This window comes from Bos indicus, chromosome 10 (genome assembly GCF_029378745.1).
Source record: "Bos indicus isolate NIAB-ARS_2022 breed Sahiwal x Tharparkar chromosome 10, NIAB-ARS_B.indTharparkar_mat_pri_1.0, whole genome shotgun sequence".
Lineage (NCBI taxonomy): Eukaryota > Metazoa > Chordata > Mammalia > Artiodactyla > Bovidae > Bos > Bos indicus.
The window spans coordinates 11,126,200-11,141,832 of NC_091769.1; the positions used below are offsets into that span (position 1 = coordinate 11,126,200).

At 40.9% G+C, this 15,633-nt stretch overlaps 1 protein-coding gene across 2 annotated transcripts in view; it reads right to left on the reverse strand.

Moving 5' to 3' along the window:
* Window positions 1–15,633, reverse strand: part of SERINC5 (serine incorporator 5) — a 109,002-nt gene that overhangs the window by 17,765 nt on the left and 75,604 nt on the right. For both annotated transcript variants that reach the window (XM_019968108.2, XM_019968109.2), the window contains exons 3-7: window positions 13,674–13,852; window positions 13,118–13,200; window positions 11,551–11,644; window positions 3,547–3,758; window positions 1,898–1,993 (exon numbers count right to left, since the gene is read on the reverse strand). In XM_019968108.2, the coding sequence (XP_019823667.1) occupies window positions 1,898–1,993; window positions 3,547–3,758; window positions 11,551–11,644; window positions 13,118–13,200; window positions 13,674–13,852 (664 nt within the window). The remainder of the gene's footprint in view (window positions 1–1,897; window positions 1,994–3,546; window positions 3,759–11,550; window positions 11,645–13,117; window positions 13,201–13,673; window positions 13,853–15,633) is intronic.

Genomic DNA, 15,633 nt, shown 5'->3' on the forward strand with positions numbered 1-15,633 from the left:
TGGTGGGCTACAGTCCATGGGGTCACAAAAGAGTCAGATACAACTTAGGGACTAAACGATAACAATAAATTGGCTGACTGGGCAGCAGGTAGCATGCAGGTAACTGAGAGCATCCTCCATGTTGATCATCCTTGGAGACGAACCAACAATCAAACAGGAACTCGCAGGAACTGCTGTCTGGCCAGCAGCCTCCACCCAGATAAGAAGTCATTCTATTGTCAGTAAAAGGACCGTCATGACATCTTTTAGGCTGTAACCTTGGAAACTTCTCAAGTGGCTAGAGTCAAATAAAATTGTAGAGGCTAGATAACAAAGATTTCTATCATATAACCATCATTAGTTGTTTATTTTTTATCTAACAGAGTCTTCAGTTCTGAACACCCAAGCTGGCTCTATTTGCTCTGCCCCAAAATAAGGAACATAAATATAAAATAACAGGCTACAAACCATTCTACAGACATGCACATTCTATGGGCTTGAAGTTGCACTAAAATGACTACTTGTACTCCCACTTGAAACTGTAAACTTCACTGTGTGCTGTGGCTTCAGGAATCTTCTTCTTAGGCCACTGAAAATTTTCTTTACAAACCTGACCAAAATATGAACTTTGCTATTTAAGTACTACCACCCAAAATTAAAAATAAAAGTTTTTTTTTCTGTATTTAAGTGATACCTGCCATTGGGAAGAAAAATGCTGTAACCAAAAAACCCCATTAAGTTAAAGCCAGAGATTAATATGTAAACAGTCAAAATACTCTTAAAAGTTTTAAATAGACTAGATTTAAATAAACTTGAAGTCAAATTTATAGTTTTTTCCTAAAAAAATTATATCCAGGATAGACTGTACTTAACAAAAGACCTACAATTATATTCACATTGTACTATAAATAGCTATAAAGGCAAGACCCATACATACCACACGTATATGCTAAAACTTTCAAAAACATCTTTGCATTTGCTTTCTAAATTTAAAAAAGGAAAACATCAATTTTCTACTCTAGAGAAAAGAGTATATGTATTTAACTTGATTTATATAAGATAAAATATACCCAAACATATACACATTTGTATATACTTATGTATATATGAATATACATGTATACATACATCTATATATCACAAACATGAAAAAAATGATGAAATTTAAGGAGTTTGGAGATCAAAATAAGAAAATATGGTCCTTTACTGGGAAAGCTCAAGGGCTCGTACAGTAACAACCTATAATGGTCTTTTGATAGTTCTCAAATATCCGTTGTAACTACTCTACAAAAATAATAGGTAACCTTTACAAAGCACGCCAGAAACTGTACGTATACATATACACATGTACTCAACTGAAGTCTCAAAAACCACTCTGGAAAAGAGGAATCTTAATTATCTTCTTAAAATAATAATTAAAATTCTTATTTTAAAGGCGAGATGTCTAGGAAGAGAACAGTAAGTCACTTTATATAAGTTACTGAAGTGGCAGAACCACTCCCCCACACTCTTCCCACTCTGTTAGAGTCAGAGAAATGATCACTGAAAGTTAATTAATAGCCATCTAAAAACAACAGCAATAATAAGGAGAACAAAAAGAAATAGCTTGAGTATTTCTGATGATTTCTTGATTATTTGATTATATCTGAGCAGGAAAATGCAGATTAGGCTTACAAGCAAACTCATTAGCCCTCGTGAGTTCATGTCTTTCCTGCAGAGCAGGAAGCCTCAGGAGAAGGAAGGTCCAGGTTCATGTCCCATGCTGAGGACACTATTTAGTGAAGAAGTCTAGATCACCTCTCTACTTTGACGCATTGCATCTCTGATACTTAAACGATAGTTCGAGGAGACACAGTCCTCACCCCACAAATGACAATATTCACCCTGCAAGCACAGACTTCCTACAAGGCCAGCTTACCTACTTCTGCAGGTTTGCTGGACAGGGCTGAGAATGTGAGATATGTGACATAGCAGCTGATGAGACCCGACTGCAGTATCCCAGAGTGTGGCTGTCCTGGAGAACAAGGGCCCATGTTATAAATCAATGGTGAGAAAGCAGATGCACCGCCCCCGCCCCCCCCCGCCCCCCCCCTCCCCCGCCAAAAAAAGGTCTGCCCCAAATAATATCCCTCAAACCTAAAGCCCCACACATGAAGGGAAGAAGAGATACGTAGCATATTTCTCATATAACGCTAAAATCTTTGGGGGGAGAAAGTGACACACTGAACCTATATGCCATTTCAGAGATACCAAGTTCTGCCGAGTTCTCGCCCAACACCTTATTTTGATAATAACTACAGCTGTACTGAAACATACTGCCTGGTCTCCCTGAGGTTCGTCACATTAGTTCTTAAATCACAAGGTCTCCAGAAAAAATTCACCACTGTTAATTTGTGAGATCACATAGCTTAGTGGGGTGAATGATGGCTTTTACAGGGAGGACCTGGATTCCAGACTCACAAAGCCATCAGATACTCAGAATCCATGCCACTGGGGAAGAGTTCTCATCCGTCAATGGACAGAAAACCTTTGAGAACACCAGAATTGGTCCAAGCCAAAGAATGTGGCTATGGGACTCAGCATTTATTGGGGAAAGGCCTTCTATGTTACAGTATTTAAATTAAACGGTTCAGATGGCTAAGAGTAAACAAGATGCGACAAAAAGGACTCATCCTTTTTTTCGGCGAAATTTTCAAACATCCACAGACATAAAAAGATTTAGTTTTACCCAGTCTTCCCTCTGATTAAATTTATCTCCAGAACTTTACTTATCAAATTATAAGGGCCAATAAAGGTAAAAAATAGGCCCTTCCCAGTGGTGCTCTTTGGCATGGGAATGAGACTCACCTTAACAATCAATGGCACTAAACCAAACCGTAACTATTTCAAAGGGTGGAATTTAACCCAAAGAATATTTCAATCTGAATACTAATAATGTTTTAGGAAATTCTTAATGGATAAAGGAACTGGGTGAATAATAACAATCTCAATTTCAATAATGAACTTCAGTCATTTCTTTCTTTTGGCTTTGAAACAACCATTAGCAAGATCAGGCTCACAGGTTTCTATTGGCTTTGCTGAGGAAGGACTTGGATCTGAGAAAGGCCAGCTCCTGGGGCCAGCAGATGGCTGAGCCAGGATTGGATTTCCTGTTTCCTGATTCTGGGACCAGGCTGTCCTTGATTTGTGGTCCACAGAGGTCTTAAGTCAAAGATAAGCCCAAAACAGCTTCTTCGGGAGCTTTCTCATTCATTCAAATTTTACAAAGAGATTACAGGGAAGAGCTAAATATCCACTAAAGGCATTTTCCATTGAAACGCTCCTTGTAGTACATTATTTAACAATAGTAACATCTATCTTCTTATTTATTGACTTCATTATACGCAAATCTTTGACAAAGGCATGATTGACTATCACCTTCAGCCCAGTGCAGGGTAGGAAGAGGGCACTGGAATCCCACCTTTCCTATTGTTTACCCACCTGTGGTAAATAAAGAACTGACCATAATTTCCAAAATAATGGTCAAAGACATCTATAATATGAACAAAGTATGGATCTCGTACTCACGATCTCGGACAGAGGGTGAGATGGATACCACTGACATAAGCAGACACAGGCCTCCATTTACTCCCAGGAGAATTTTATTTTCCATGCAGCCATCTTTCTGGGTATAAAACACTGCCATCCAAATCAAGCCTCCCGTGGTGATGGAGTACGCGATGAGGGTCACCAGGGACAGAGAGGCGTACCACAGCTTGTTGGTAGCTGTGCCTGCGGTCCTGTTTCTCCAGAAGTAGAGGAGAGGAAGGGGTGGGGGGAAGACAGGTCAGTTGATTCTCCAACAATAGCTACCACCCTTCAAGTATTATTAGCTAATGTTGTCAGGTCCCAGACCATCGTAAGGAGTTATTCAGAAGACCTATCATTTTACCAGTTTTTGTGGATCACAACGAACTGTGGCAAATTCTTAAAGAGATGGGAATACCAGATCACCTGATCTGCCTCCTGAGAAACCTGTATGCAGGTCAAGAAGCAACAGTCAGAACTGGACATGGAACAACAGACTGGTTCCAAACTGGGAAAGGTGTATGTCAAGGCTGTATATTGTTACCCTACTTATTTAACTTCTATGCAGGGCACATTATGCGAAATGCCAGGATGGATGAATCACAAGCTGGAATCAAGACTGCCAGGAGAACTATCAACAATCTCAAATAGGCAGATGATACCACTCTAATGGCAGAAAACATGGAACTAAAGAGACTCTTGATCAGAAGAGAGTGAAAAAGCTGGCTTGAAACTAAACATTCAAGAAACTAAGACCATGGTATCCTGTGCCATCACTTCACAGCAAATAGAAGGGGAAAAAGTGGAAGCAGTGAGAGATTTTATTTTCTTGGGCTCCAAAATCACTGTGGATGGCAACTGCAGCCATGAAATTAAAAAATGCTTGCTCCTTGGAAGGAAAGCTACGACAAACCTAGATAGCATATGCAAAAGCAGAGACATCTCTTTGCCAACAAAGGTCCATATAGTCAAAGCTACGGTTTTTCTAGTAGTCATGTATGGATGTAAGAGTTAGACCATAAAGAAGGTTGAGTGCTGAAGAATAGATGCTTTTGAATTATGGTGCTAGGGAAGACTCTTTAGAGTCCTTTGGACCACAAGGAAATCAAACCAGTGAATTCTGAAGGCAGTCAACCCTGAACAGTCATTGGAAGGACCGAAGCTGAAGCTCCAACTCTTTGGCCATGTGATTTAAAGGGCCTACTCACTGGAAAAGACCGAGATGCTGAGAAAGACTGAGGGCAGGAGAAAGGGGCAGCAGAGGATGAGATGGTTCGAATTATCAGCTCAATGTACATGAATTTGAGCAAACTCCAGGAGATAGTGAAGGACAGAGGAGCCTAGGGGCTGCAGTCTGTGGGGTCACAAAGAGTCGGACACTACTTAGTCTATGAACAACAGCAAACAATCATTTTACCAACTAAAAACTAGAAGATACAGCTGAATATTCAAAAAATTCTTGGCTCAAGCTTAGAATTTTTTCTTAACACTGAAAAACTTCAGTCTTTGACTCAAGTGTATTCAGTAACTAAAATGAATATCCACAGACTTTAGCTTCCCCATTCTGGATGTCAACTACCCCAGGACAAGTTCTGGCAGTATTATAAAGTGGGCTGTGTGCTGGAGTTCTCTCTGAATTTTCCCAGAAACACAGAGCCCGCAGCCAGTCTCTTTCTCCAAGTGCTACCAGCAGCTCCTGCTGATGCCCATCTTCTGTTTAGGGAGAGAGAAGTAATTGAACTCCACCCAGAGAAAGACTGGCTGACCTCATCTCTTTTGTCCTTGCACTGAAAAGAAGACTCTATACCAGTACTGCTTCTCCCAAACAATGCCAGGTATGATTAAGGAAGAGTTTGACATTAAAAAAAAGTGAAGGCAGGAATTCCCTGGTGGTCTAGTGGCTAGATCTCAGCGCTTTCACTGCCAGGGGCCTAGGTTTGATTCCTGGTTGAGGAACTAAGATCCCACATGCCTTGGAGCACAGCCACCCCCTCTAAAAAAATAAATAAATAAAAGGTGAAGAATAAAATCAGCCAGAAAAAGAGTAAAAATTTTAATGGGATTTATAATAAAGACTCTAGAAGAGGAGACTAGTGTAAAGATTATATTATTTTATATAAACATTATTAAAGGGATGGGAGAAGTATGTGGTGGCTTAACAAGCTATAGAGATTGGTCAAAACAAAGAAGAATGCTTACGGATGCTAAAAGAAGAGGACAGAACTACAACAGGGGTTGGTCTGAATCATCTCATCTGCCTTAGGGATCAACTGCCCTTTGTAACCACATCTCACAAAACTTCGAGAGCAGGCAACTTGGTTAACATCTTCACAGAGTTGGAAAATGTTCAAGCAGCCCAGCTGAAACATTTGAATGATGGAGAAGTTATTGCGGCCAGAAAGAAAACAAAGAGGAAAGGCCAAAATGATAATGACCATCACACTCCTGACACTGAGCCAGGCAGTCCGATGACTGTGGAGTTATTGTAATAGAGAAGGCACGCAAATCACATGAAGATAAAGCGAGACTTAGAGAAAGCAGAGAGTTAAATGCTACCTGTTGACAGGGAGAGAAAATGGATTATGAAGAAAAAGGTGAACACTGCTGACCAGTGTGTAAGTGGGGGGGTCCAGCTATGTCCTCACCAGTCTTTTGGGCTATTTTATTAGGGTAAGAAGGACTTTCTTAACAGTTGATTTTGCTTGGATTCCCAAGGTTAAATCTTCAACCCTAACCTCTCCCCTCTACTCCAGGCTCATATTATCCCTGTTAATGTCTCCACTTGGAGGTCTAACTGGCTTGTGGACCTTAGGAGGTCCAGGTTAACTTTCCAGTATTCAAATTTCCACCCCCAAACCTGCTCTCCTGTGGTCTTCCCAACCTCAGAATATGGCAATTCCATTAGGGCTGGGGGTAAAGAACTGTAGTTGCTGGACCACTGTCTTTCACTCCCTGCTCCTCCCCTCTCCCCAGCATCATGCCAACTCCAGCAGCAAACCCCCTTGGTTCCCACTTCAGACTCTATCAGCATCTGACTGCTGCTACCATCTAGCATCAAGCTACGGCATCCCTTCCCTGGATCACCTCCCACTGGTCTCCTTACTTACACCTATGACGTCCTCTCGTCTTTTCTTAACTTGAAATGTGCATTAGATTCTGTGCCTCTAGTGCCCTGCCATCTGCCATGATGGCCCCAGAAACCTTTCATGATCTGGTCCAGGGCCATCTCTGATGAATGACTTTATCCCTTGCTCCCTCCCCTCGCACCTCTGGGGTCCAGCCACAGTGGATGTCTCCTCGCTCCTTAGACAAGCCAGCACAGCCCTGCCTCAGGCTCTTCCCAACTTCCTTTGTCTCCCTCATACCTTATAATGAAACCCTTTCTCTGCCCTGCTTGCCCCAACTCTCACACCCACAGCACATTCTCCACCACTGAACCTATTGCTTATTTGCTTGATTGGACTTATTAGCTACCCCCTCTCCTCTCCAGGAGAATATACACTCCACAGAGCAGGACACTGTTGCATTCACTGCCTACTGCCAAATGCCTGGCAAGTAATAGGTGCTTAAAGAATGTCGGTGCAAGGACTGCCAACTGTCAGAGGACAACTTGATGCAGCAATGATGACAGAGTGGCCGCTACCTGTTGCTCCGGACTCTGCTGGTCCTCCTGAGACAACCTCTGTAGACACACCAAATAATGCCATGACTATACTCTCGGTGCCTGGCACAGAGTTGGCACTCCAAAAATTTTGAATCAATGCTCAATGCGAGCACTTGGATGAAGATTAGAAAAGGACCGAGCAGCAGGATGAAGTGTACAGATACAGAGGCAAGCAGGTTATCAGGTTAGAAGAGGCGGCCGGGCTCAGGCTTGGGATGAGGGCCAGGGGAAAACAAAAGCCAACAATAACGTGAATTTTTAAATCTAGAAAGCCTAGAAAATGGGTCTTCATTAGGAACACCTGACTATGCTGTCTATTTTTTGTGATTTCAGTCTTGATATAGAACTGACACTTCAAACCACAAAAAATTGACCTAGAAAGTGTTAAAAACAAGATGAAAGACTTAAAATGAAGTCACTAAGGCTAAGCCCCATGTCGCCAAACCAACGCAACAGAGTATCAGCTCTCCCAGAAACAGTGAATCAGAAATTAAACCAATCAGAAATCTCCTATACAGCACTAATTAGATAGTCTAGTTAACTAGTTAGGTAGTCTGACTGGTAGGACCTGCCATCCCCTATAGGGAAGTTACCTCACAATATCTAAACTGCTTTTCTGCCTAATGTAACTTCCTTGTCTCTGCTCCCTTTTGCCTACAGAAGTCCTTTCATTTTGTACAACTCCAGAGATCCTTTCTACTTGCTAGATTGCAGAGTGCTAAATTTGAATCAATTTTCACACAAACATTTTTAAATGCCCTAGCTTTTCTTTTAACAAAAGAACAAAACACATCACTTCACAGGTATGAAAACTGAGGTCAGAGTAGTCAAGTCATATGCCTTAAGATTCACAGATGGTAAAGAATCTGCCTGCAGTGCAGGAAACCCAGGTTCAATCCCTGGTCAGGAAGATCCCCTGGAAAAGGGAATGGCAACCTACTCCAGTATTCTTGCCTGGAGAATCCCACGGACAGGGGAGTCTAGCGGGCTATAGTCCATGTGATTACAGTCAGACACGACTGAGCAACTGAACACGCACACATGCCTCAAGGAAAACAGCCAGATAGTCAGGGACATTAAAACCTGCTGCCTGGTATCCAGGCCCATGGCCTTTCTCTCCTACTGCCTTTGAGATTATCTCTTTTTCAAGATCTTTACAAAAGGAGAAGAAAGAAAAGGGAAGAAAAACTTTGGTTGTTTCACCCATGAAGAGAGATACAAGTATTATATTTTCTAGACTAACCTTGAAAGCAAGAATCTCCATTAAAAAAAAACCCTAAACTAAATGAACTTACATAAAAATAACAATATTTGTACATTTCTCTCAGTCAGTTCAGTTCAGTCGCTCAGTCCTGTCTGATTGAGACCCCATGAATCGCAGCACGCCAGGCCTCCCTGTCCATCACCACCTCCCAGAGTTCACTCAGACTCACGTCCATCGAGTCGGTGATGCCATCCAGCCATCTCCTCCTCTGTCGTCCCCTTCTCCTCCTGCCCCCAATCCCTCCCAGCATCAGAGTCTTTTCCAATGAGTCAACTCTTGGCATGAGGTGGCCAAAGTACTGGAGTTTCAGCTTTAGCATCATTCCTTCCAAAGAAATCCCAGGGCTGATCTCCTTCAGAATGGACCGGTTGGATCTCCCTGCAATCCAAGGGACTCTCAAGAGTCTTCTCCAGCACCACAGTTCAAAAGCATCAATTCTTCGGCTCTCAGCCTTCTTCACAGTCCAACTCTCACATCCATACATGACACAGGAAAAACCATAGCCTTGACTAGACGGACCTTTGTTGGCAAAGTAATGTCTCTGCTTTTCAATATGCTATTTAGTTTGGTCATAACTTTTCTTCCAAGGAGTAAGTGTCTTTTAATTTCATGGCTGCAGTTACCATCTGCAGTGATTTTGGAGCCCCCAAAAAACAAAGTCTGACACTGTTTCCACTGTTTCCCCATCTATTTCCCATGAAGTGATGGCACCAGATGCCATGATCTTCGTTTTCTGAATGTTGAGCTTTAAGGCAACTTTTTCAGTCTCCACTTTCACTTTCATCAAGAGGCTTTTTAGTTCCTCTTCACTTTCTGCCATAAGGGTGGTATCATCTGCATATCTGAGGTTATTGATATTTCTCCCGGCAATTTTGATTCCAGCTTGTGTTCATTTCCTAGCTTAATCTTAATTTTAGGCAGATCAAGAAACCATGAGTATGTGGACAAAAGGGATTTTGTTTGGATGTTGGCCCCACAGCCAGTACAACAGCAACATCAATTGTTGCAAAGCTCTTAAGCCATTCCTATTAGGTGGCTTCTGGAAAGTTTTTAAAGTGATCAAACTCTTCCAAAATGCCTCTTAAAACTTGGCATCTATACTCAGTCCTAGAAAATGGCTTCAGAATCAATCAAAACATTAAAAGTCAGAATAAAGCAGCACAAGCCTTCTCAAGAGAACATACTATTTAATGGGCAAATCAGGCCCTCAGAATCAAAGATATTAATATTTTACTACCAAGTTCCTAACTTGAAATTTGTGAAAATCTTAGAAAAAATTGAGGGTGACATACTATATTTTGTCTAATAAAAAATTCAGAGTGAAAGTACATTAAGAATCAATGGAAAGTGTGATATTTAATCAATGCATTTCTAACTTACTGTGCACATTTCTTCTGTACAACTGAGAAAACAGGGTCACATAAAACTATAATCACCCATTAGACTTATCTTTAGGAAAACTTTGCGGCCTCAAAACAAGATATAGTAGAAACCCCAAACATACTAGGTTTTCGGGATGACTCAAAATGTAGGACAGCATGCAATAATAAACTTATATTTTGGACTTCCCTGGTGGTACAGTGGATAAGAATCTGCCAATGCAGGGGACACAGGTTCAATCCCTGGTCTGGGAAGATTCCACATGCCGCAGAACAACTAAAGCCCGTGCATCACACTACTGAGCCTGTGCTCCCTAGAGCCTGTGCCCACAACAAGAGAAGCCCGGGCACCACAGTGAAGAGTGGCCCCTGCTCACTGCAACTAGAGAAGTCTGAGCAGCAGTGAAGACCCAGCACAACCCAAAACAAATACACTTAAAAAAAAATTCATATATGAGCACAATTCAGACCTAGAAATCTGCATTTTCATAGTGATTAAGAATTGAAAAATACCAAAATACGACTGTAATGCTACTTCGAAGATGATTTGATGTGCTTTAAACATTTTTAACGTTGGCATTTGGGTGCATACTCTAGTATTTACCAAATAATAGAATGACTAGGAGTATCTTTTCATTCATGCATCTCATGATTTGATCTTTAAAAAACAAAACAAAATCCAAACAAAACAACAAGTACCCAGCTGCAGAATATAATCAGAATGAAAAGTGTTTTGAGAGAATGTGGACAGTATATCTTATGTTATCCAAAATTAAAAAAAATAAATTCACATTCATATAGAACTTTCAGATTTCCCCTACCCCAAAACAGTATAAAATAACATGATGCCTATAAAATCTACAAAATAACAAGAGCCTTACTAGACACAGCAGGCAGTTATTTTCACTCATATTTTATAAAGTCAGACAGAGCAGTTAAGTCAGACAGAGCTTTGCCCAGAGTAACAAAGTCACCTTGGCCTTAGCACTGAAGAAGCCGGACTCTTGTCTTGTCCAGTCATTTCCTCAATGTAGCTCAGCAAGAAATAAAATGAGCCACTAATAGTCTGGCACTTGCCACACATCTTGGGGAGTGAATCCTATTTTTAAGGCACTTAGAGTCTATATTTTTAAAAGTCAGGATGGCTTTCTAAGTGAGCACAGCAAAAGTTCCTAATGAAGGGGCTCTTCTTCTCTTAGGCAGTTGAGAAGCAACAAAATTATTTTTAAAGAGGAAAGAACTAGTCCATCGAAGTCTTTGCTGAAAGTGAACTTTCAGCTCCAAACTACTTTTTTCTTTTTAATCTGCCAAGGATGGGGGCCTAAGATAAAGCTCGCTCAACATTTTCAGCCACTGACACAGCACGGAGCTGGGCTGCGAGGCTTCAGCAGGGGGGTTGCGCGTGGCTAAGTCTCAGAGTCCAAATGAGAGGGTATAGGGAAAAAGGGAGAAAAAAGTAAAAAGAACTGATGTGGGAAAAAGAAAGGTAGGAATGAGAGAAAATCAGTGTGAGAGAGGAGTAAAGGAAGAGGTTCAAAGAGCAGAAGGAAGGGAGAGAACCAGCAAAAACCAGTTTTGGTGTAAGCAGGCTGCTAACCCCTGGCAATACGACTCAGGGCAGGGCCTCTGTCGACACTGGGCACTCTCCCTGAGCCAGAGAGTGAGTTCACGTGGAAGCTTTCCACAAAGGCACATACCAGTTCTTGTTCCATTTATGTGCAAACTCCACAAGCAAGAGGAGCTGGATGACTATGAAGAGGAAGCCTCCGACGGCTCCCACATAGCGCCAGGCTGCAAAAGACCATTTGAAAGGAGATGAGGTGACGGTCCCAAGTGCCTAACTCAAAAGAGTAATGACTGTGGTTAATTCTTACCTCCGGCTCCCTGTACTGCTAACACACTGAATTCCCATACAACTGTACAAGATGGGTACTACTATTATACCTGCTTTACAGATGAGAAAAACCGAGTCTACATGAGCTGACCAGGTCCTGCAGCCAGTAAAGTGCTGGGATGTGAGCACTGGCAGTCTGGCACCACAGCATCCAAGCTTCACCTCCATGCTATAAATAAATCCCAGATACCCTAACAGATGTAGTGAATTCATAAAAGCAGCAACAACCCCCCATTTAAAGTAAAATCACCCATTGCCAGAAAAACCCAAGATTTGAATTTTACTGGGGAGAGACCCATCAAGGTTCAATGAAGAAATGACGTTCAAACTGAAGTTCTACTTCCGGCTCAGCCACAAAGCAGCTCAAACCTTGGATGAGCACCTCATATCTCTGGATTATCTATAAAACAACCGAGCTGAGCTAGTGGGCTAACTGCCAGGTCCCAACCATTCTACGTATCTTATTCTAATATATACAAGGACCTCTGTGGGGACTAGAAAACTAGTTACAGGCATTTTAGGTAAAAAGACAACTTGGATACAACTGCCTTAAGGAATGCATAAAAGCAGTGTGACCCTAAGAAATTCGCTGGACCTGGCATGTGGCTCTTTGAGGATCTATCCTCATTCACAGTGTGAATACTTTCACTATCTTAATTGGGAAAGTGAATCCATTGGGTTTGAACAGTGCTTTGAACCTCTGAAACACAGGCTTTATTTTTCCCCTCCCTAGCTCAAATAAAGAAGGGCCTCTTGTTTCACTTATGGTTGAATGTGTCATAATAAATATTACTGGTAGATTCCATCGATAAGCATAGTCAATTGAATTGAATATAATTGATTGAATAGAGTTAAATGTTACACAGTTTCACACCAGTCAGGTTTAGATATAGCCTAGAGGACCCCACTATCTTAGACACAGCTACATCTTAGACACAGCCTTTCTTAGCCCACTATCGCTGAAGCAGATTTAAGCTGCTAAGAAGCCCTGGGTTTTATGTGCAGGGCAGAAAGAACAAGGACTCCCTGGTCACGCTGCTGACATGCTAAACTAGTTTCCAAACAAGTTTTCCAAGTGCCTCATTTTCTCTTCAGGCCAATAACCTTTAACTGCAATTCTTCAGCCAGCAGAGTAACTAGAGGTTCTATCACCCATCCGGGGAGGTGGGGGTGGGGTAGGGGGGGTGTTGATGGGGAGACAAGAACTAGAAAGGGTGAATGAAGTGTGGGCTGGTGAGGCAGGTTTTTTTTTAAGCTACAAGAATGTTAGTAACCTAAAATATCAAAGGTACCCTGGACTATGCTTTGGAACAATTTTACGAAGTGGGTAAAAACACAATAAATAGATACTCCCAACCCTCCCTTCGTACCATTCAGAAAGGTCTCCTGATCTGGAATGAAGAAGGCTCCTGAGCACATGGCCCCCAACAGCAGAAGTTTAAAGAACCAAAAGCTGGAGGGGAAAAAAAAAAAAAACAGAGGAAATGTATTCAAATGATATTCAAGGAAGGACAAAAGACCTCTTAGAAGTTAAGTGCGTCAATCCGTGATTCTGTTCACTTCAAATGGAGGGGAAGAAATTAAGTGACTGGGGACTGCCTCCTCCCGTAATTAGACAGACTCAGTGCTTGACCTCTGATTGTGCCAAACCCTTTTGTCGCAGGGGGGAAGTGACCTGGGGGAAGGTCTTGGTACAAGAAATAAGCTCTTATCTCCACTGCATTTCTCACTATGGCATCAGGTGTTACAAACAGGAATTCAGTTCTTAGTCCACTGTGCAGTGAAAAGTGTAATTTCCACCTTCTCTAAATCACTATCAACAATTTCAACTAGAGGAAAGCAGTCAGAGGGTGTGACGAGTAGAAGACGCCCTGTAATGCTGCTCTGAGTTCAAGGAAAGGAGAAATGATCCCCATGAAGACTCACCCATTGTGAATGTAGGCTCTACAGCTTTTACTGTTGTTGATATTCAAGGTCAGGAGGCAGAAGATGAAGAAGAAACAGGCCATTCCAAAACAGACTCTGTATACTGCAGAATACCCCACCAGCTTCTCACAGGTGTCACCAGCTTTAATGCCTTTACAAATATCTTCAAAATAAGGGATCTGAAGGAAAAGAGAGAAAGTCTTTGTTAAAACTACATAAGGAAGAGTTGGTGTGGTTCTTTCAGACTGCAAGTCAAAATCCAATGTGAAATACACCATGTACCAAGAGAAATTAAGACTGAGAAGAAAGTCTCTCTTCCAAAGACCTTTTCCTTAATTTCCTCTGAATCCTTTTTAGAGATATAGCGCTTATAACGTACCAGGCACCCTTCACTTACCCCTAATGAATTCTGAAATCCAGTATCAGAATTTTTAAAAATTATGCTTATAATACACGGGTATTTTTTCTTAAAATGTGTAAATATAGAGATTAAGTGCACATATGCCTTTATTTATATAGGATAAGCTCCTAACCTAGAAATGAAATCAATGGGTCAGGTAGTAGCTACATTTGAAAATTTCAAGCAATAAAGTCAAATCACTGTTTCAAAGGCTGCATTTATATCCCACCAGCAATATTTGAGACTGCTCACATTCCCAGCCTGAGCACCACATTTAAGGGTTAAAAACCACGATCTTGTTTCAATGTCCATAGTCCTCATTACTAGCAAGGTTCATATCTTTTTTTTAATTTAATATATTGTTCTGTGAATTGGTGGTTAATAGGATTTTCACTTGATCCACTGGAGTTCTTTATTTATGGATCTTAATCTGATAAATGTCAACAATGGTTTATTCCAGTATAATTAGAAGGTTTTAATATAAAACCCACTTACATTATCAGAATAATTAAAAATTTACATTATGAGAACAAGCAGCACATTTCTACTAATGTCAGAAAATAAAGATTTACTGTTAAAAACAAAAAAGAGAGAAATCTGCTTCTTACCAACATCAAAGCTGAACACTCTTCAGAACAGAAAATAAGTTGAAAAATCACATTATAGCCTTTACTCACAAAACAAAAACTAAAACCAGGGGGAGAAAGGACAAAACACTAAAGGTAAAGCTGAAGCATGATAATTTCGTTTCTTCTACAGAAAAGATCCTAAAGAAACAGTAACAACGAGGTTGTTAAAATTTCCATCTGAGACCTAAGATACCACAAGTCACCTAGCGCAGCCAAAAAATAAAAATTAAAAAAGTTTTAAAATAAAAGATTTCCATAAACAGAAGGAAGACTAAATGTAGTTGAAGTTCATCTTCCTCCCTGAGGATTCTCTCCCTCAGAAAAGATTTGCAATCATTACTATACCTGGATCTCAAATATGATTTTTTTTTTAAATGAGTGTCTTGGGCAAAAATGCATTGTTACTGAGATCCCATTATAATAGTTCCACTTTCATGCATAGCTATAAAAGATTTCATAAAGAAATACCAAACATTTTGTGGTCAGCAAGTTCCTGCAACTCCAATTTTTTTAGATCACAGCAAGATGTAAATCCACAAAGAGAGACATTAGTATTATTTTTTGACCAAGCCAGGTAAAACACAGATTGTGTAGTTAAATTTAAATGTTGTATAAATAACAACTAATTTTTAACATAACAATATTTTGGGATACACTTAGACTAAATATTGCATGGGGGCATACTTATACTAAAAAAGTATTCCTTGCCAAGAGATAAAGCTCAAAAGAAGGCATGATCTTGGTGGGAAGGGCTGGGTATATGCCACTCCAAGAAGACTGGCTCTCACACTGTAAGGAAGGGGAAACAGCTATTTAAGCTGGAATGCCTTTGGCTGCAAAGTGGAGAACATGTGAGAAAAGGGACAAGTTTGAGGCAGGAGGATTAGAAGGCCACTGAATTAGCAGTCCGGAAAACAGTTGAAGAAAGTAA